At 35.9% G+C, this 23,868-nt stretch overlaps 1 protein-coding gene across 4 annotated transcripts in view; it reads left to right on the plus strand.

Annotated features, from left to right (window-relative positions):
• FKTN (fukutin) overlaps positions 1–23,868 on the plus strand; it is a 59,067-nt gene that overhangs the window by 27,434 nt on the left and 7,765 nt on the right. For 2 of the 4 annotated variants that reach the window (XM_086315791.1, XM_086315792.1), the window contains exons 7-9: positions 5,362–5,491; positions 7,443–7,576; positions 8,992–9,119. The exons of 1 other annotated variant lie outside the window; for it this stretch is intronic. In XM_086315791.1, coding sequence (XP_086171917.1) covers positions 5,362–5,491; positions 7,443–7,576; positions 8,992–9,119 — 392 coding nt within the window. The remainder of the gene's footprint in view (positions 1–5,361; positions 5,492–7,442; positions 7,577–8,991; positions 9,120–23,868) is intronic. One more of the 4 variants, XR_015132005.1, reaches the window with a different exon arrangement.

Here is a 23,868-nt window from a genome sequence, read left to right on the forward strand (position 1 = left end):
TACACAAAGACCAAGTGCTTTTGAACTTTACTTTATTCTGTTGTTTTAACTTTCAGTTCAATAAACATTTATTAAAAGCCGGCTTCCCAGGAACTCTCCAGACCCTGGGGATATAAAGATGATTTTAAAGGACGTGAAAGTTCAGCTCTAGGAAATGACATGAAACAGAGATACAGTGAAAGCAATCAGATCTGTGGTGGGGTTTTGGTACTCTAGTTTTTCCTCGTGCCCTTTATTTTTCTGGGCAAACTTTTATTTTATTTTATTTTCTGGGTTCCCTTCCAAGAAAGCTGTGTATCCAAGGACTGGAGGGGAATAAGAAAAAGAAGTACCAGCTGTATTGTCACCAGCCAAATGCCCAGAACCCAAAAATGCAAGGGTTTTTTTTCTGATAGGTTGTGCTGGCACCCAACGTTTAGACATGACAGCCAGAGTAGGCCTTCCTAGCCCTGTTCCTTTAAATCTTTAGATTTGTGGCTGAAGCCTCATGAATGAGAAGCTGGAAAACTGCATGTGTAGCTGGGCCAGTGTCAGTGGGCAAGTGCTGCCCTTCACATCCCTACCACAGTGTATGAGGAAGCGGAAGAGAAGCAGACTGGTGCTTGAATTTCACCATCCATTCACTGTTCCTGTCTCAAAGAGTTTGTTCTGATTGCCACCTGTGTCCTAGCAATTATCACAATTAATTGTGAATGTCTGTCCTGTCCACCTATAAGATGATGTGAACTTTTTGATAGCAGGCATCTTATTTTACTCTCCTCTGTAGCCCCAGCATCTAGCACAATACCTGACACAAAGAAAAGATCCTATAGTGGTGGGAAAATGCATAAAGAATAAGGTGCTCAGAATCATGGTTTTTTCTTTTTTTTTCCAGAACACTTATTGGGGCTGCTCCATTTACTTGGCAAGCATTTGCCCATACTCATTTTATTGATCTTTGTTAGAAGGCAGTGTAAAATGTAAAATGTTTCAAAATATTGAGAAATCATGAGAATCAGTTCAGTTTAGTCACTCAGTCGTGTCCGACTCTTTGCGACCCCATAGACTGCAGCATGCCAGGCTTCCCTGTCAACTCCCGGAGCCTACTCAAACTTATGTCTATCGCATTGGTGATGCCATCCAACCATCTCATCATTTGTCGTCCCCTTCTCCTACCGCCTCTAGTCTTTCCCAGCATTAGGGTCTTTTCAAATGAGTTGGTTCTTTGTATCAGGTAGCCGAAGTATTGGAGTTTCAGCTTCAGCATCAGTCCTTCCAGTGAATATTCAGGGTTGATTTCCTTTAGAATTGACTTAATTTCTTATGTTAGAACCAGGAAGGTCAGTTTTCAAATTAAAGTGAACATACCTAACTTTGAACACTTGATGGCGCCAAACAGTCTTAAATACAATGCCTGGTGTTTAAAAAAAAAAATTGATGAGCTAATCTACTAGATCTCATAGAGCAGCCTTCTAACTTTCCTTTTTTAAAATAGATTTTTGGAAACGTTTTCAAACCTTCAGAAAAGTTACAGATGCAATACAAATAATTCCTTTTCCTTAACCATTTGGGAGTTATTTGTTGATATCTACCGCACAACCTCAAGTAATTTAATATTTCTTAAAAACAAGAACATTCTCATAATATCTTAATACAAAAAATCAGAAAATAACATAAAGATTATTACCATTTAATCCTCATTCAAGTTTTGCTAATTATCCTAATAATGACCATTATAATCAAAGGATCTAGTTCAGAATCACATGTTGCTTTTATTTTCTGTCTCTTTAGTTTCCTTAAATCTGGAACAGTTTCACAATCACTTTTTAACATTTATGACTTTGATACTTTTGAAGATTACAGGCTAGATATTTTGTAAACTGTCCCTTGTTTGGGGTTTGTGTGGTTTTTCCTCATGTTACATTGATATTATACACCTTTAGTAAGACTAACACAGAAGTGATTCTGTGCTTTCACTTTATCCTGTCAGATGCTGCTTGATTTTGATTTGCCCCATGTGGATGCCCACATCACCTGCTCAGGCCCCGATACCCTTGCCAGGCCACCACTGTTCACTTTCTTGCTCTGCCTCATGTAATGGTTCTAGTTTAGAAGAGTCCAGGAAGGGAAGGAGAACAGAGGGAAGTGTCTCCTGACTTCCTTTTTTACTTCAACTATTTTCTCAATCTACCAAAGCATAGGATAATACATATTTTTCTGCACTTGATTTTGTCTCAGCAGCAGCCATCAAAGAATAATTGGTGCTCTCCAGTGTGTTGAGTTCCAGTAAAAAAAAACCATAGAGGATATGGAAATATCTGGATCCCTAGTTCAGGAATATCTAGAAAGCTATATTCATATCCTCTTCTACTACATTGCTCTGAGACCTGGGGAAAATTTCTGACTCTTAGTTTCCTCATCTATGAATGTGTGGGCACCTTCTGTTATCTTGTTATTTTTAATCTATATTTTGGGGAAAGATTTGGGCAAAAGTTGCCTGAACAGAAAAGATCAAATATGATGTGATATTTAAATTAGGATTCAGTCTTTTTCTAAACGCATGATAATCCCAAGATTTATATGAGACATTTTAAATGAAAAAAAAAAAAAGTATGTTTGCTCAGTTGTGTCAAACTCTTTGTGACATGGTCCATAGCCCGCCAGACTCCTCTGTCCATGAGATAGATTCTTCAGGCAAGAATACTGGAGTGGGTTGCCATTCCCTTCTCCAGGAGATCTTCCCAGCCCAGGGATCAAACCCAGGTCTCCTGCATTGTAGGCAGACTTCTTACCGTCTGAGCCACCAGGAAAGCCCTATGTATAACTATAATTTTTAAAGTCCATAACACATGTAAAGAGTGTATAGGTATATACATGTTTATATTTGAACACATATGAGGGTCAGTTCTAACAAATGGAATTTCTGGGTGTGTCATGTTATTAAAGGTATGTCAACTGGACATAACTATCAGAGTAATATTTTTGTAGAACATAAAGTTTTCATTTATATTATTTGATTTGATCCTTTCATTTACTCTGTGAAATAAGCCAAGATTCACCATTAACATTTAAGAAAACTAAGGTCTCAAAATGTAAGATGTGAGGTCTTGAGATGTAAGTCACGGTCATTATTGGCTGAGCATGGACTAAATTCTGAGTCTCTAAACTCCTAGCTCTAGACTTTTCTCCCTGCAGCAGGGATAAGAGCATGCATCTCTCATTCCAGTCATATGTCCTAACAGCATTATGGCTCTGAGGATGTTTTCATATTAAAGAGATCCCATATATGTATTCTGGAGAAAGTAACTTATCTTCAGGAATCCCTCTTTTTTCCTAGCAATACTTTTTGCTTGAAATATATGGTCCTTGTAGGAACTGTATTTCCTCCTATTGTAAAAGAATGCCTGATATTTTAGGATATTGTTGGCATGGGAGGGGCTTAATCAATCATTTATTCATTTACCCATTTATCAGTATGTGTTAGTCACATATTATATGCTAGGTACCATTTGAAATTTGCATATACACTGATGGAGAGATTCAGTACCTGCCCTCAAGGAATCATCTTTACAGCCTAGTGGAGGAAATATAAATAGAATCAGCAGTTAGAATGAAATATGATAAGCGAGAATGGGCAAAATAGGTGAAGGGGATTAAGAGATATAAACTTCCAGTCATGGGTATGTAATGTACAAAATAGGGAATATAGTCAGTAATATTGTAATAGCTCTGTATGGTGACAGATGGAAGCTAGAATTATCATGGTGATCATTTTGTAATGTATGAAAATATTGAATCACTGTCTTCTACACCTCTATGAAAATTTAAAATCACTGTGTTCTATACCTGAAGCTAATATAATATTGTATATAAATTATAATTCATTTAATAAAGAAGCTCTTGATGTTTTGTACATCAAAAAATCAAAAAAGAATAAAATATAATAATTATAGTAAAAGTATATAAAAATAGTAACTTATGAGCTCATTGAACAGAGTTTTTCATTAGTCTGTGTCTGCATATCTAGTAGCAAACATAATTTTTTGCTCTCTAATGTTGAACTGAAGAGGAGTCCTGGAAGAATAAATATATATGTATTCCTAGGAAAATCAGAGATTGTTTTTCAGAGGGTGGAACTGAAACATTCAAGATTTTATTAGTCAAGGGCATTTCAGACAAAGGAAGCATGTTATGAAGACACAGAGGCTTGAAAAATTGTGACATATTTGGTGAGTGAAATCTGAGGAGGGTGGAGATAAAGGCCAGACCAGTAGTCTAGACCTAAACACAGTGACCTTGTCTGTCACGCCAAGAAGTTTAGACTTTGTCCTGTAGGTAGTGAAGCAATAGTGAAGAACTTATAATTCTTCTTCAGTTCCCGAACCCCCTAAAATGAAGAAAAGTGAAGAGACTATAGATAAATGACTAGTATTTGTATAGAATTTAAAAATTTGTGAGACATTTGTCTGTCATCCATTAGCTCATTAAATTCTCACAGCTGTCTTGCAGACTATAATTATTATCCTTTAATTACTGATGAGAAAATTATATCTGAGAGAGATTTGTTCTTTCATTCTCTTATTCATTCAGGCACTGTTTTAGACATTGGAGATACAGTGATAAACAAAATGAAGTCCCTTTCCTCATAGAGCTTATTTTCTTCTGAAGTGATATGCCCAGGGTCACAGCTAAAATGAAGTGAGATTAGACTTGAACACAGTCTGCTTCAAAAATCCTATGTTCTTTCTACTATACTATTCAGTCCTAAAGAGCATTTATACTAGTGAATGATGAAAATATCATTGAATGCATTGTAGTTCAGATATGCATGTAACTGTCTTAATTAGCCTTTTCCTGTAAAACTAGAATGTATAAAACTCACCCCTGGGAATCCTGATTATATTCCTTCTTTAACTTGGCTCTCCTAGAATCTGCTCTTTATAGTCTTATTTTAATGTGTGACTAACAAAGAATTCTGAAACCTGATTTTTATACTAGAAAAATTATAATATGGATTAGTTTTCAAGTTTAATTTGGATGTCACAGAAATATTTCTGGTAACTTAGAAATGGCTATAGTATGCTGCTGCTGCTAAGTCGCTTCAGTCGTGTCCGACTCTGTGCGACCCCATAGACAGCAGCCTATCAGGCTCTACCATCCCTGGGATTCTCCAGGCAAGAACACTGGAGTGGGTTGCCATTTCCTTCTCCAATGCATGAAAGTGAAAAGTGAAAGGGAAGTCGCTTAGTCCTGCCCAACTCTTCGAGACCCCATGGACTGCAGCCTACCAGGCTTCTCCGTCCATGGGATTTTCCAGGCAAGAGAACTGGAGTGGGGTGCCATTGCTATAGTATAGTAGCTTACTATTTGTTATATCTGTAGCAATACCTTGATGATAACACTGTGGAAGCTATGACCTTTCAGAAGCGTGCAAAGGAATTGTTGCAACTAGCAGCCAAAACATTAAAGAAGTTGGGAGTGCGGTTCTGGCTGAGCAGTGGAACTTGTCTAGGTAAAATTCTTGCTTTTCATTTGTCTTTTTGACATTTCATCCTCTTTGGCTTTAGGGATGACTGCTTGAGATGACAAAACATCAGTGGTATTTGAAGTGTCATATTTATAGACAGAATAAACATAGTGCATGGAGCAAGGATTTATTGATTTTTTAAAAAAGAAATAACTTCAAAATCATAAAACAGAATTAGGAAGGCCATGTTGTGGTTCCCAAAATAATGTGTGTAAAATTTATATCAGAACATGCAGACTACATGTGATCCTCAGGTAATCTTTAGATTAGCATTTTATTATTTCTACCCATAGGTGGTTATTCTCTTTGAAAAGAAACTGTATTCTGTTTCTTTACATACAAACAATACAGACAACTTGCATTGCATCAAAAGTTTCTAAGATCAAGTGTTTTTAAGAGAAACAATGAAGGGAATGTTATAAGGTCTTTCCCAAATCTTTTCCACATCATGATGGTATCACTGATGGGACATCATTGTCTTATCATATTCTGCTTATTCTGAGATGGGAAAGTTTAGAATCCAAGAGAGATTTCCAAATCTGTTTCCACTATTCATTAGATCAGACTTCTTTGAAATGTAAACTTATTAAGAATCGTAAATTTTTTAAAATTCTTTCTTGTTTATAATGATAACTGATTATAGCTATTTTTGTTCCCTCTTAGTTATAACTATTTGTACAAAAGTTAATTCTGTTCTGCTTTTAGAGGGTTACCATATAATTTATTTAATTTGAATGAATGAAAGGAGTGCTGTCAGTAATTATGGTACAACAGGTATAAACAGGGATATATGGTTATCTTGTCATTTAAGCTTTGTGGAAAATTTACATGATTCTTGATTCTTCGTGTCAAGGAGTTTACAGCTAGAGTAAGCCACCTCCGCCTCTTGCCCTGCACAAAAAAGAGTACATCTCGTTTATGTGATATATGCTCTAAGGTTTAACTTTTTGAAGCAAGATTGTTTTGTGGACTGTTACCAAAATTCTTCTTAATCATTTCTCATGCTGTCTTTTGAGTTCTTAGCCCTTTAAGGGCATTTATAAAATGAGAGAAGTTGGATTAGGTGATATTTAAAGTGCCTTCCATTTTTTTCTTTTTTAATAATTTGTGATTTTTTGATAGATGTGGATTATAGATTTTTCTTAAACTGGATGTGAGATCCTCCTGTTCTTGGTTTCTAAAGATCTGTGTTAAAACTGAAATTAAAGTTTAGAATTCCAAACAGTATTTCCCAAAGGTAATTGTAGACATTTGTTTACTTTTTGAATACTTTGAATGAAAGGAGTAGAAGGATATTAAGGGAAAACCCAGAGCCCTTAGTAATATTAAGGTATAAAGCTTTTTCCTTTTAGAAAGTACAGTAGCACCTAACTTAGATACATAGTAAATATGTAGACATATCTTTGGATGATATGTGAAAATGGAGGTTGATACTGCTCTTCTTTTTTATATGACCCATCACACATTCAGAGCTGTTAAGTTCTACAAATTACTGCTTAGGAAAGGAATATTGATTAAGCAAAAGAATTAAATTATGTTTTTAGCATATTTTCAAAGCAACTTTCACCATAGATTTATGAGTAAACATTTTAAGAAGTAACAGTGTTTTAAATGAATGGCTCAGTTAACATTATTAAAGCTAATAATTTATTCAGAAATTAAAGGACATCATGAAAAGTCTTGAGGTTTCTGAGTGCTCAGAGCAGGTGAAGGAAGGGAGGAATAAAAGAAATACTCTTCAACAATTGGCTCCTATGATCATAAATATTAAGTTGGGATCTAATTTAAAAATTCTGATAAAGCACACTAAATCTAATCCTGTGAAATAAAATACATTGTTATAAAGACTGTCCATTCTAATAATTACTAATTATTTCCAAACTTAAGTTTTTAAAAAAGTTTTCTTATTCCTTTTTTTTTTTTTCTTTTTTTTTAGGATGGTTTCGGCAATGCAGCATTATTCCATATAGTAAAGATGTTGACCTAGGAATTTTTATACAGGATTACAAATCTGATATTATTTCAGCATTTCAAGATGCAGGACTCCCACTCAAACACAAATTTGGGAAGGTCAGTAATAAAAATGCTTCACTTCAGTAGTAACATGTTTCAAAAGTAAAGTTTATATTAAGCAACTCAGAGATGTTTCATATAGCATTTTATCATTCAGTATTGGCCAGAATGAGTTCAACAGAAAATTATTACCACTTGTGCCTTCTGCACTATTTAAGGAAAACTAGAAAACCTGGCTTTTTATTGACCACAAGAAAGTGAAAAGGATCTTGGACTCTTGAAGAAGAATTTATTGCCATTACATTAGGGAACAACATAACATAATAATTAATTAATATAAGAAGTAAGAATCCCACCTACCCTACCTGAAATGTCATTTATTTTTTTGTTCACATAGACATCATATTATTATCACCTCAAAACATTCCATTGATTTGCTTAGGACTCAAAATACAGAATCATTTCAAACATTACTTGGGTTTCTTATTTATTTCACATGTCCTAGGTCATAGTAATTTTCTCACAGGTCATTGTGGCTTAGATGAAATCTCCTTTTAGATAATTTAATTCATATAGCCTAAGCCTATGATCCCTGGCCATCACCTTACTCGTAATGTGCTTGTTCCCAGGGAGGTGTTGTCCTAGAAAGCAAGAAGCATGTTCTGTTTGTGGAAAATTACTTCCCTCATCATAATCATTCTAGTTTATTTAAAAATTTAATAAAGTATCTTCCTGAGGTCAAAGTCAAAGCAACAGAACTCTAATCATTCAGCAAATGACGTAACTGTTCCTTAACACCCAGTCTCTGCCTGGCACTGTGCTCTGCACGGATGGCAAAGGTGAATAAGGTACAGTCCTTATCCTTGAGGAGCCCACTGTCTAACTGAGAGAAAACAAATGCATGAACAGTTAAGTGGTTAGTGCTACAACAGACAAGTGTACCAAGTCCAATGGGAACTTGGAGGATAAGTTTGTAGGATAAGTTTCTTAGGGAAATGCTCTCAGAATTCTTTGTACTTTTATTTCTTCTTTTTTCATATATATAATGTAATGATATATGGGTTTCTATACTACATTTACATAAGTACTTAGTTATTGATTATAATGACTTCCTGATAGTTTTACTTGGTTATTAAAGGGAATAATTTTTATTTGATTACTTTTCTTTTTTAGTCAGAAAGAAACTCTGGAACAGGATGTTTTGCAGAGTGATCCTGTAACTACTATAAGTCATTTATTCTGAGTTGTCTTCAGTTGTAAAAAGCAACATTATTTTATATACATTTAAGAAAGAAATCTAATGATTGTGTGCTACTGATGCATCCCAATTTCAGAGATGTTCCAGCTTGAAAAACAGTTATCTTGAAACCTATACTCTCTCCATATAAAACATAAGAATCTTTTTTTCTTTTGATTTAAAAAAATGTTAATTCCTTTGTTTCAGTCTGTAAAGGTTTTCATCTTCTCCCTAGGTAGAAGACAGCTTGGAATTGTCTTTCCAAGGAAAAGATGATGTAAAACTTGACATTTTTTTCTTCTATGAAGAGACTGACCATATGTGGAATGGAGGCACTCAGGCCAAAACAGGAAAAAAGTTTAAGTATGAATCAGATAAGCTCTTACAAAGGGGGCTTTAGAAATAACTGCAGAAGGTAGAAGTAAGGAAGTAACTGAAAAAGGGGTGGGATGGGGAATGACCATCAAGGCTCCACTGTTAGCTGATACTTCCCAGCTTCCCAAAGAGTTTCCCAGTTATGCCTGAGAAGTGAGGATACCTATCAGGACTGAGGGAGTGCCCCTGGGTTTGTCACTCCAAAAAGTCATTATGATTGGAAGCCCTTGAGTCATCAGAAAGGGAAAGGCAAAATAAGGAACAGAAAATTAGGCCCAGATTCTGAGCCAAAAAACCAATTGGCTGTTAGAGCTGTTGGAACTTAATAATTTGATGAGAATGGGTAAGGATCAATAAGAAGGAGATAGTTAAGGTGAAGTGAAGTTTAAGTGAGGAAATTGGGATTGGCTGGAACTGAGGTCATGAATGCTGGGCAAGCTCTGGAATGTGCCTTTAGCATAGACTGAGGCCCATTCTTTAAAGGATACTTTAAAAGATACATTTAAAGGATAATATGGTAGTTAACAGCTACCACATTTTGTCAAATGTAAGGTGATATGCATTGTAAGATGTACCATTATTGTATGTGCTAACAAGAAAGGAAAGACACTGCTAATTATAATCTTTTTTAAGACACCTGATTCAGATAGAAAATTGTAGGGGGAAAGTATCTCAATTCTAAATTAATTGATGGACTATAATATATTAGACTGGCATTTTGAGCATTTTTTTTTAATGCTGCCTTAGTCAAACTTTTTGATTATAAAAGACAAAAATGTAGAGTAACTGTGTATAATACCCTTTATGATGCAGTTGGCCTGTTGACAGTTCTGAGAGAGAGAGAATGAATGTGAACCTGAACCCAAAGAATGTGGGCTCTGGAGTCAGGCAGACCTGGAAAATGTCAGCTTCACCCTAACTAATTGTAGCCTTTAGCTTTTTTGAACATTAATCTCCTCATACTACTGTGGATCAGGCACTGATGGGAACGTTTTTCGTGTATTAACACATCTAATCCTCATAACAACCATAGATAGTCTGTGAGGCACTGAGAATTTAAGTCATTTGTTCAACATCACAGCAGATAGGTCAGGCAGCAGCCTGTCTCTGGAGTTCATACTTTTAATCAGTACCCTCTACTGCCTCCCTGATACAGTATGAGGCAGTATGAGGCACTTAGTGGGATACTTAGCCCTTACTATCAGTAAGTGGTGGTTACCTTTGTTATAATTATTTAGTGTTATTAATATTATGATTGCTAGTGTGACTGCTGTCATTGTTGTCATTCTTACTGGTTCTTATGACCAGGAGCATAGATTTGCCTCACCAACTAGCTGAGATTAGGGCTTCTATCACTGAATAAACTTGAGCCATTGGGCACATTGGAGAATGTTCTGTGGCACAGAAGAATAATTCCAAACTCAGACTGGTTTCTCCTGGATACATAGACATTACATACTTTATTTGAATCTTTATTTAAAGGCAAGGAGTCTCCATGTAATATTAACCTTGTTCTGGAGATTTGAGAATAATCCAAACCTTTTTTCTCGAAGTCATAAAGTATCCCCAAATTGACGTGATCCTGGAGTGTGTTCCTGAAGCTCATATATTATAAAATATTATTTTGCTTTATGACAACAAACACCTTCATGCTAAATAAACTCTGATTATAAGACAGAAATACTTAGTAAGCTAATAAATATGTAGTTGACACTCTCACTGTGGCTAGGTGAATAGGGAAGTGTTTTTTGACATTTAGCTAGTTTGTTTATTAAAATATAATAAAGATGCCAAACTTAATGTATAATTTCCAGACTTTAAAAAAAACAACTGTGAGATAGTATAGCATAGAAATTAAAGGCGTGGAGCCAGTCTGTTTGCTTTTGAATCCCAGCTATCCATTTTTACAGCTAATTATTTAACCTCCCTGGTCCTAAATTTCCTCAAATGTAAAATGAGAATAATAACAGAAATTGCTACATAGAATGGTTTTAAGAACTGAGTTAATCCACAAAAATGGTTTTGAAGAGAATTAAACATATCTTGAGTGCTAAGAAGTTATTAGTTGCTATTATTAATACTCTCAGCAGTAAAGAAAACTATTCTTCTTCTTAGACTTATAAGAAATTTATAAATCAGAAACCTGTATAATTATCTCAATATTAAACTGCCACATCTGTTCTTAGAGACCTCATGAGAATGTCACCTTTTGTTTCTGGAGCTTGTATTATAATCCTGTTATTCTTAATTTTTCTTCTAAAGCTTGGATTTCTTTCTTCCCACTGGCATGATCCCATGTCAAACCTCAAAAGAACTGTGCATTTCTAACCACTACATCTCTGGCTAGAAAAAGCTTCTTTCATTCTGCTTTAACTGCTCTTTATGGTAGCAGTGTTTGGGAAGTGTGAAGTGTTCTGATTATTTAATGAGAGAAATGAACAGTGATAGAACTGCCTGGACAGATGGTTTGAGTCCCAGATTTTCTATCATGTTACTGTGACCTTAAAAGGCAGAGAAAAGAACAGGGGATGGTTGTGAAGAGTAGTTTCTTTGGAAGATTCCCCCAGCCATATGCCATTTTCATTCTTTTCAGCACTATTTACTGTAAGAAACTGTAGAATTATCACCACTACTATTCCTAGAGTGAAAAATCTTTAAAGCTAGTCTAAGGGTCTTTTTATCTTTATAATATTCTACTTTACTCATGTGTAGTTTATTCTGAGAAAAAACTTAATGATACTATAGAATACTTACCATTTTTTAATGGCTCAGATGGTTAAGAATCTGCCTGCAATACAGGAGACCTGGGTCGGGAAGATCCCCTGAAGAAGAGAATGGCTACCCACTCCAGTATTCTTGCCTAGAGAATTCCATGCACAGAGGAGCCTGGCGGGCTACAATCCATGGGGTTGCAAAGAATCAGACGTGACTGAACACCTAACACTTTGACTTTCACTGTTTTGTGTAAAGCCGAAGAGGAACTCAGGAAGGAAGCAAAAGGTTCCCCCTTTTAAAACTTTGCTCTGCATGCCTTCAGAATGATGTTTTGGTCATAAGATTGAATTATGATTACAATATTGATAGCAAATGATAAAGTTATAGCTACCAGGGTATCTAACTATATATAAGGCATGATGATAGGTGTTTTGTGATTTACTGTCAGATCATCCTCACATGTTCCCTGTGGGTTAGATATCTCATTCCCAGTTAGATATGAGGAATCTAAAGCTCAGAAAAGTGAAGTAACTTGCTCAAGGTTCTCTGGCCATTAGTGATAGGGCCAAGATTTAACTTAAGACCTGTTGGATTCTTAAGCCCAAATGCTTCCGTCTAAGAGTTAATAGGTTAAATGAGTTAATACATGTAGTAATGCATTTAGAACAGTACCTGGCACATAGTAAGTACTGTATAAGTGTTAGCCACAGCTGCAACTGTCATTACCATATTATTATTCTTTTATTATTACTACTCGTGTTGCACTGGTAAAAGCATAGGACATTCTACCAGTGTTAACTTGTATTAGTTACTCTGGGTAAGCATTTTTTTTCCCAGGTCTCATATTTCTTCCATCTTTAGTTCTTAGTCTAAGGCTGTACTTTACCTAAAATCTAAATTCTCTTCTTAAATATTGTCTAGATTTTTAATATTTATTTTTCTTCTCCAAGTTCCAATCACCTGTGATAAAAGGTGATGAATAAATATATTAACCTTGCCTCCAGCTGTGAAATTTTCATTCTACAGCTTTACAGTTCTTATAGATGCTGCCCAGTTTCCTCTGGATTATTTCTTTCCTTCACATCTGAATCAACTAATGTAAGTGGAGGCCAGAAGTTTAAGAGGCAGTAATAATGGTAATAACAAAAATTAACTTCTATTGAATATTTACTGTGTTCTAAGCACCATGCCAAGTTTTTATATGCATCATCTCATTTAACCCTCACCACAAATTTATAAGGGAGGTTTACTGTCATCTTCATTTTATGGGTGAGGAAATAAAGGCAGAGCTAAGACTTAGACTTGGGCCATATCACTTCAGAGCCTGTATTCCAACCCGCATACAATACACTGTCAGCACAATCTCAGTCGTATTGTTAATACTCCCTCCATGAAAAGAGCCCTTCTGTTTTTGACATTGTCAGAATATTACAGCTACCTCTGTATCCGCTGATAGAAAATTTACTACCCTGGGGCTAGTTGTGGGTTCCTTAGACCTTCTGTTATATGCAGCTTCTGCTTATTGTATAGATCTTCAACAAAATTGGATTTGTCCTCTGTGGGACTAGACTTATCCAAGTGTGACTCCTATATAATTTAACATTTCATTTCTGAAGAATTTATTTGCTAACTGCTATGTGCCAAGGATTCTGATGTGAATATAACTTAGTTTCTGCTCTCAAGAATCTCATAATCTAGACCATGAAACAGATATTAAAGTACTATCGGCAGAACATGATTTAAATAGGTGTCATGTATAGTTGAGATACAGATCAACTCTATCTAGAATTAATGACAAGGAAGTATGGCATAAAATATAGAGAGAAGTTTGTTAGATAAACTTGGGAGGAATATAAAGAAGGGTCTAATAATAGGTTTATTTAACTATTTTTATATTTAGATTGTTTCCATTTTTTATTACTAAAAAATTCCTTGAGCATCTTTATACATTAAGTGAAAGTTTTACTGGGGATTGTTTCTTTGAATAGATCCCCAGAAGTGGAATTATTATTATCGTTTGATTGTGCTGTTTGAGAAATAGAGGGGTAATTGGGCAATCTTCTGATAACAGTAAAAGTACAAGATTTTACCCTCAGTGTTTTGTTTTATCCTTTGACATTTTTAAGGCACTTTGCAGATCTACAGGCCTCCTCAGTCATCTTTGTCAGCATGGTTTATTCTCCCTGCCTTTTTTCCCCCTATTGTTTTAAAAATAGACAGCTAATTTTGTGATAATTTTAGATTCACAGAAAAGAAAATAATATATTGAGTTTCTGGATACAGTCACGCAGTTTACCTTAATGTTAACATATTGTTACCATGCTATTTTTGTCAAAACCATGAAACCAGTCTTGGTGCGTTACAGTTAACTAAACATTATCTGTTCTTCACCAGTTTTTCTACTAATGTCCTTTTTCTGCTCTGGGATCTAATCCAAGATCCCACATTGCATTTAGACCCCAGCGTTTTGAAACTTGATTTTGGTCCAAGATTTTAAGTATATCACTAGTAGTACCAGCTTATTAGACATCATTCCATGTCCCAGTTCTGCTATGTGAGGGTATTGAGTTGCCTCCATTTAGAAGTTGCTCCTCATTTCCTCTAAATGGAAATAAATCTCCTCTTCCTCTGAATTTCCATAGATTTTTCTTTTCTGTTTACCTCTCTTACGCTGTATTTGGGTACTTTTGCTGATTTATCTGTCCTTTCTGAGTTATAGGTAAAATCAGTCCTGATAAATCTATCAAGCTGAGTGAGACCTGAGCATTACTGGAAACTAATATCAGGTCCTCTCAAACAGTCTGTATTGTTTCCTTAAGATGTAAGGGTGACCTTAGATTGATGACTTGATCCAACCTAACACCTTTGGAGAATCAGCCATGAAGTTGTTACTTCAGTTATTTTCAGTCACAGCTTCAAAAGCTGTAAAGTGGTATTGGTTGTTGAGTCCCCACTCATAGGCTCTCTCAGCTCCATAGATTGATAACTATGCTTGCATAGTTTTAGCTCTCAAAAAACACATTTGTCTTTTGAGTACTTACATCTGTGAAGCTAAAAAGACAGATTTGAATAATTTCTTTAAATGAGTGTATTTAAAACATTAGCTTTACTAAAAATGATGTCATATTTCCTACTCTGTTTATACCTTCATATTTTACAACATTTAGACTATATTTAGCCCTCTTTAATTAACCTCCAAACCATAAAGGGGGGGACACTGAATGCACATTATACGGTAATTGTATTCTTATACACTATATAGAAGTGGCAGTTCTTCATTTGTTTGTTTTTTTTTTAAGAGAAGATTACCTTGTAATGAATAAATAGTCAGCTTTTTACTTATGTGAAATAAATTTTAAGACATATTTTGTTGTTTGAATATGTAAGAGACTCTATAAGGTAGTATTCTGAGAGAAATGAAAACGAATTTTCATTAAAATTTTAAAGTGTTCATAGCAGTTTTATTCGTGGTAGCCAAAAAATGAAAACAACCCAAATGCCCATCTTTTGGTGACCAAATAAACAAGTTATGGTATGTTCAAACAATGGAATTCTGCTTAGCAACAGAGAGGAACCAACTATTGATACATGCAGTAACATGGATGAATCTCCAAAACCTTATGTTAAGTGGAAGAAGTCAGATAGGCAGAATATGTACTATGTACCTGCATTTATCTGAGATTGTAAAGCAGGCAAAAATCAGGCAAAAGCAGTCAAGAATATAAAAAGATCATTGATCACCAGGGGCCAGGGTGGATTGACTGTATGCCTGCCACAGAAGCACAGAGAGCTTTAGGGAAGCAGGGTGGTAGAAATGTTTTATATCTTGATTATTTTAGTGATAACCCAGGTATATATATATCTGTCAAAACTTGAAATGGGTGCTTTTCATTATGTGTAAATTGCACCTTGAAAAACTGATTAAAAACGTTGAAAAAGAAAAACAAAAAAATCTATAACTTAGAAAATTGATGCTAAGAGAAAAGAGCCCAAGATCACAGTTTGAAACAAGGGGATATCTGGGACCAGAAATCATGAATTTGATCAAGGCAGACCTAATGGCAATGATAAACTTGGAGCCTTTTGCATCTGATTGGACAAATTGAATAATCTGAGATCAAAATAAAAGAAGCCTTTTATATGTTTAGAATGAAATTTGAAATCATAACTTAATCTCCTTTTTTCATTATCTATTATATCGAAAAGGAATACTATACTAATTGTCTGAGACAAAGCAAGCACAGCTGGAGTCTAATTACTTGTTAATGAGCTAAAGGTATAGTTTTTGAAAGTTATGCAGTAGAAATAAAAGTGTCCAGAGGCTTTGTCCTGTGACCTTAAAGAAAACTTTTGTGCATGCTTTAGATGAATAGTTTTTGATATGGTCGTTATGCATGCACATTCAGGTGTTAAATGATACAAGCTTTAATTTGTCTACTCATTGGTGATATAAATTTCTTCTAGTTCTCTAGTTTAGTTCTGTCCTATGGAGATTGCATAGGAGAGTTTGCCAATAGAATAGATGGAATCACTCAATTCACAGTGGAAGTCAGTGGAATACACAAGGTTCAATGGGTAGAATTTTATCTTATAAATATGTATATGCTATATATATATTCATTATATGTTAGAAGTTTGGGACAGGATTGGTGTATGGGATCAATAAAAACCTCAGAAAGACTATATTCTAGCCCAGTCTCTGAAAAGTTTGTTAGCCATATCTCTGTTATGTCTTTTGCTTCTGTATTATCTGTGGCAGGATTGTGAGGAGTTTAGTAGAAGAGATGGTTCAAAAAATACTAGTCAGCATGATGTAACTTTGGTTTTCAAGAGTTGATTCTTAGAAATGTTTAGAAAACTATGGGCAGAATCGATGCTAATGACATGATTAATGTGACAGAGTAATTCTCACTTTGTCATATTCCCTTTGCTCTAAATATTACTGATGGATGTATCTAAAACACATAGCTGAGCTAAAAGAGAATGGAGTAAATAATGAAAAAGCAGTATTTAAAGAGAATTTCTGAATTAAAGACAGATAAGCAGGATAAATTGAAGAAAGTGGGGAAAACCACTAGACCATTCAGGTATGACCTAAATCATATCCCTTATGATTATAGAGTGGAAGTGACAAATAGACTTAAGGGACTAGATCTAAACAACAGAGTGCCTGATGAACTATGAACGGAGGTCTGTGACACTGTACAGGAGACATGGAACAAGACCATCCCCAAGAAAAAGAAATGCAAAGAAGCAAAATGGCTGTCTGAGGAGGCCTTACAAATAGCTGTGAAAAGAATGGAAGAGAAAAGCAAAGGAGAAAAGGAAAGATATACCCATTTGAATGCACAGTTCCAAAGAAAAGCAAGGAGAGATAAGAAAGCCTTCCTTAGTGATGAGTACAAAGAAATAGAGGAAAATAATAGAATGGGAAAGACTAGAGATCTCTTCCAGAAAATTAGAGATAAGATGGGCTCAATAAAGGACAGAAATGGACCTAACAGAAGCAGAAGATAATAAGAAGAGGTGGCAAGAATACACAGAGGAACTGTACAAAAAAGATCTTCACAACCCAGATAATCACGATGGTGTGGTCACTCACCTAGAGCCAGATATCCTGGAATGTGAAGTCAAGAGGGCCTTAGGAAGCATCACTATGAACAAATCTAGTGGAGGTGATGGAATTCCAGTTGAGCTGTTTCAGATCCTAAAAGACGATGCTGTGAAAGTGCTGCACTTAATATGCCAGCAAATTTGGAAAACTCAGCAGTGGCCACAGGACTGGAAAAGGTCAGTTTTCATTCCAATCCCAAAGAAAGGCAATGCCAAAGAATGCTCAAACTACCACACATTTGCACTCATCTCACACGCTAGTAAAGTAATGCTCAAAATTCTCCGAGCCAGGCTTCAGCAATACGTGAACCGTGAACTTCCAGATGTTCAAGCTGGTTTTAGAAAAGGCAGAGGAACCAGAAATCAAACTGCCAACACCCGCTGGATCATCGAAAAAGCAAGAGAGTTTCAGAAAAATACCTATTTCTGCTTTATTGACTATGCCAAATCCTTTGGCTGTGTGTATCACAAAAAACTGTGGAAAATTCTGAAAGAGATGAGACTACCAGACCACCTGACCTGCCTCTTGAGAAATCTGTATGCAGGTCAGGATCAAATAGTTATAACTGGACATGGAACAACAGACTGGTTCCAAATAGGAAAAGGAGTACCTTAAGGCTGTATATTGTCACCCTGCTTATTTAACTTATATGCAGAGTACATCATGAGAAACACTGGGCTGGAAGAAGCACAAGCTGGAATCAAGACTGCTGGGAGAAATATCAATAACCTGAGATATGCAGATGACACCACCCTTATGGCAGAAAGTGAAGAGGAACTAAAGAGCGTCTTGATGAAAGTGAAAGAGGAGAGTGGAAAAAGTTGGCTTAAAGCTCAACATTCAGAAAACTAAGATCATGGCATCCGGTCCCATCACTTCATGGCAAATAGATGGAGAAACAGTGACAGACTTTATTTTTCTGGGCTCCAAAATCACTGCAGGTGGTGACTGCAGCCATGAAATTAAAAGACACTTACTCCTTGGAAGGAAAGTTATGACCAACCTAGACAGCACATTAAGAAGTGGAGACATTACTTTGCCAGCAGAGGTCCATCTAGTCAGTTCAGTTCAGTCGCTCAGTCTTATCCGAGTCTTTGCGATTCCATGAACTGCAGCCCGCCAGGCCTCCCTGTCCATCACCAACTCACAGAGTCCACCCAAACCCATGTCCATCAAGTTGGTGATGCCATCCAACCATCTCATCCTCTGTCATGCCCTTCTCCTCCTGCCCCCAATCTTTCCCAGCATCAGGGTCTTTTCCAATGAGTCAGCTCTTCTCATCAGGTGGCCAAAGTATTGGACTTTCAGCTTCAATATCAGTCCTTCCAATGAACACCCAGGACTGATCTCCCTTGAGATGGACTGCTTGGATTTCCTTGCAGTCCAAGGGACTCTCAAGAGTCTTCTCCATTATCACAGTTCAAAAGCATCAATTCTTCTGCACTCAACTTTCTTTATAGTCCAACTCTCACATCCATACATGACCACCTTGGACTGCATGGAGATCCAACCAGTCCATCCTAAAGGAGATGAGTCCTGGGTGTTCATTGGAAGGACTGATGATAAAGCTGAAACTCCAGTACTTTGGTCACCTGATTCGAAGAGCTGACTCATTGGAAAAGATCCACTATAAATGGAGCATTTACACAAGTTAATTAATGTAACTACATATGAAAACTTGTAGAATTCAGTTAGAAGGATAGAGGTAAACTTGTAGCCTTGAAAACATTTAAGTATGAAAGAATAGATTTTAAAAAGTAAAGTTACCAACTGAAGAAATTAAAAGAACAGCACAGTCAGCCCAAGGAAAGTAAAAAAAGGAAACCTAGAGAAATTAATGAAATGAAAATACTGTATCAAAGACCAACAAATCAAAATGCTAGTTCTTAAATTATAAAAGGTAAAATCAAAGACAATATTCAATACTCAAACCCTGCATGTTTGGCTTTAGAATTTATGCTCTCAGCTTTGTTACACTGACTGAAAAGAAAATCTGTGGACTACTAAGACAAGTTTCAAGTGTGATAATTAGGTAAAATGTGGAAAATGATAAAATTTTCTGGAAATAATATCAATATCAACTCAAGAACACCTAAAGAACTTATACTCATGAATGAAATTGAATTACTAATTAAAAATCCTCCTTTTCTTTTCTTTTCCCTACCAAAGACTTAGAAAATCTATAGGTAACTTTTACAATGCCTTCATAGTATAGATTATTCCCTATATTAAATAATTTATTTTGGGGAAAAAAAAAACCTTATTTTAATGCATTCATTTTGACTAATAGCAAAACTGAACTTGAGCAGTACCAAAAAAAATTTTATGGGAAATTACTGTCTTAGTGAACACAGAGGAAAATATCCTAAATGAAATGCGAAAGAATAGAATTTTTTAGTGTATGTGTATTAGTGTAATTCTCAACACTTGAAGATTCAAGGAATAAAAAAGTACATGATTATTTCAATAGATGACATTAAAGACATTTGATATATTTCATAATTAACAATAACAAAAGACCTTTTAGTAAACTTGTAAAAGGGATCTGAAATTTCTTTAAACCTGGTAAAGGGAATATACCAAAGACCTATTGAGCAATCGTATTTAATGGTAAAACTTCAGAAGTGCTTGTCTCTTTTCTTAATCATTAATTAATTTTTAATTAAATTTATTTTTTAATTGAAGGGAAATTACTTTACAATATTGTGTTGGTTTCTGTCATACAACAATGTGAATTAGCCATAATTATACATATATCCCCTCCCTCTTGAGCCTCCCTGCTCCCACCACCCCACCCCTCTAGGTCATCATAGAGTGCCAGGCTGGGCTCCCTGTGTTACATAACAACTTCTCACCAGCTATCTAGTTTACATGATAGTGTGTATATATATATGCCTTTGGCTACTTCCTCCATTCATCCCACCCTCTCCTTCCCCCGTTGTGTCCTCAAGTCTATTCTCTACATCTGTGTCTCCATTCCTTCCCTCCAAATAGGTTCATCAGTACGATTTTTCTAGATTCTATATATATGCATTAATACACAATATTTGTTTCTTTCTGACTTACTTCACTTTGTATAACAGGCTCTAGGTTTTTTCTGATTTTAAGAGAAGGGCTCCCTTCTCTTAAAATCAGAAGGAAAAACGTAATAATGTGCGCTGTCTCTGCTTTTATTAAGCAGTATGCTAGAGGGCTTAGGCACTGCAGTTACACAAGAAAAAGACATTAAGAGTTAAAAGTGAAGACAGAATTGGTAATGAGAATAAACTAGCGTTGTTTTGCAAGAAATTCTTGTTTTAAAAAATGGCTTTCCTATTCCAACTCTAGAGTTTAATGCAAACTTAAGTTTAAAAAGTTCAGATTCGGTTGTAATAGATGCTGTCTCTGTCTCACTTAGACTAGCTAACTAACAACAGTAAAAACAGTGTTTGTCACTTAGCTATTATGTTTATAGGTTGTACAATTGATGAAATTAGTTTATCCAGCCACCAATAAGTAGTTTTACAGATTTTAAGGATGTCTGTGAGGGAAAATCTATTCCAACTAAATTCTACTGTTTTTTGCAAAACTAAAATGAAGTAAAAGCGGTATGAAATAGAAAATAAATGGATTTTTTGTGTGTGATAAGATCCCTTGAACTTACATTCTGATTGGGGCTTGCTTCAGTTCAGTTCAGTTCAGTTCAGTCGCTCAGTCGTGTCCGACTCTTTGCGACCCCATGAATTGCAGCACGCCAGGCCTCCCTGTCCATCACCAACTCCCAGAGTTCACTCAGACTCATGTCCATCCAGTCAGTGATGCCATCCAGCCATCTCATCCTCTGTCGTCCCCTTCTCCTCCTGCCCCCAATCCCTCCCAGCATCACAGTCTTTTCCAGTGAGTCAACTCTTCGCATGAGGTGGCCAAAGTACTGGAGTTTCAGCTTTAGCATCATTCCTTCCAAAGAAATCCCAGGGCTGATCTCCTTCAGAATGGACTGGTTGGATCTCCTTGCAGTCCAAGGGACTCTCAAGAGTCTTCTCCAACACTACACTTCAAAAGCATCAATTCTTCAGCACTCAGCTTTCTTTATAGTCCAACTCTCACATCCATACATGACCACAGGAAAAATCATAGCCTTGACTAGATGGACCTTTGTTGGCTTGCTTAGTCTGAATTAAATCTGTGCACGTTTTTGATCCTATCTCAGAACTTTAAAGTAAAAACTGCTTAGGAGAACTTAATCTGGGCTTTAAAAGCTAACATAACATCGACTATATTATAGTCTTAGTTATTATTCACTGGTAACTTGGACAGAGCGTGGTGTTCTGAGTCACTTAACACCCTACCCCCACAACTTCCTCTCCACAATCCCATTTTACAGTCAGTTTTTACATTTTATGGTTTGTTTACCTTCCCTCTTTTCCTAGGAAGCTGGAGTTTTCTTTTTGCTGAAAGGCTTAAAAATTATCTGGCGAAAAGAAGACCACAGTTTTAGGGATATTTCTATTTAGGAACAAAAATTAACATTTGAGTTAAATTGTCTTTGAGTAATTTTAAGATTCTTTATATATTTTAAATGTTTTGTTTTTGTTTGTAAATCTTTCATTGTTCAGTGAAAGCTTTGAACATTTTATTTTATGAAAGCTTTGATAAAACTTGTAGTAGTCTCACCCACCCCGTCATCCTGGTTTTTCATTCTTTTCAGTTCAGTTCAGGTCAGTCACTCAGTCATGTCCGACTCTTTGTGACCCGTGTGGACTGCAGCACGCCAGGGATCTAAATGGGACGTTTTTTCATTCTTTTCATTCTTGTACCTCTTTCCTAAAACTGTAGAGGATAAAATTTGAGAGAGAAGTTTCCTGGCCTATTTTACTAGATAGACCATGATTTCTGTCTCATTTCAACTTCAGTGTGTCAACTTGATAAGATGCAACAGGTGGACATTCTGCTGACCAGCATCTGATTGCGGATGGTAGAGGCTGATGAGGGATGGTTATATCTCATGGCAAAATAAGCAATTCCATGAATATGAGTGTGCAGAGTAAAATTGGGACCAGCAGATGGTGGAACTATGCTGTATCCTATTTCTTCCTCAGCATTGAAATTTGCTGTGGCCTTCTTTTCATAGAAGCCAGCTGGGATTGTCTATTAACTGCCAGCACCTATTGGTTTGGGTAGAAGGGACTTGTTGCTTTCTTTAGGATTGTTCAGCCTGTCATTTTCATCTGTGGCTTTAAGTTCATCTGGTAGTAAAACATGATATTGAGAAGCAAAATGCATGAGAACTGACCTTTCCTTGAAGAACATCCCCGTTAGATCCCTTTTTCTATAATATGATTACACTTTGAATCTGTTTTTTCTCTGTTCCTTTCTTATTTAATCCTCTGATAGTTTACATTTCTTTCATCTCTGGTATTGCTACTTCAAATCTTGTTACTAAAGGTTCTTACCATGTTGTGAAGGAAAGAAATATTTCTCAGAAAGCAACAACACAGAAATATTTCTCCGAAAGCAACAACACAGTCTATAATATAAACTATATAAACTTAAATCTAACAAACCTGCTGGTTTCCTTTGTAAATATAGAGCTTTTTACTGACCCAAAATACCTTTAAGAAACGTGTTTTAGTAACAAAACTTAACTAATTGAAATAATTCTGCTATGAGTTGAGTTAAATTCATTATAACATATTCCTTGGGCTAGCTTAGAGAGATTCTTTTGCATTTGAGATGAAAGAAAGAAAGGAAAAAAAGGGGAGGGGGGAGGGGGGGTTCTTGTGAGGAATGGAAGCCAGGAAGAATCCTGGGAGAGCATCTTAGAGTCATGCCTGTCTTTTTCCCTGAAAAGTCCATGCTGTGAAGGAAGCATCACCTTACACACATGCTGCTTATTTTAGTGTTCTTTAGTTAGGTTCTTTTAGTAGCAGTTTGAATTTGATAGAGATTTAATGATGTGCAACCTATTAAAAATAGGAAAGAAAAAAGTTTGAGACTAAGAATAGAAATTAAAAAGGGAAGGTGATAAAAGAGCAGGAAGAAGGTGGTTTGTATAACTGTTTTTTTCAGAGAATTATTGTTGAAATCCAGAACATCCAAGCATAGGATCTCTATTCCTGCATCTGAGGAGGGGGTGGGGTGAAGCTTTGCTTAAAAAGCCAATGTATATTGGGTCTTACTGTGTTCACATATTGTGGTATGAAATTCTCACTACTGTACAAGTTAGAAAAAGAGTCTAAGAAATACTCTGACTGAGACTGGGAATTTCTTCTTTAGCTATCTAGCATTATCAAAAGCCATTTAGGACCACAGTGAAACCCAGGACAGAGAAATTAACTTGACCTGTCACAAAGACACAGTATTTGTGACGCTCTTGTTAGAAAATGTCATATATTTCCAGGATTGATTTAGGTTCTCTGGCTAACTAGG

This window comes from Bos grunniens, chromosome 8 (genome assembly GCF_055505025.1).
Source record: "Bos grunniens cultivar Pamir isolate PY7600 chromosome 8, Bosgru_T2T1.0, whole genome shotgun sequence".
Classification (NCBI taxonomy): Eukaryota; Metazoa; Chordata; class Mammalia; order Artiodactyla; family Bovidae; genus Bos; species Bos grunniens.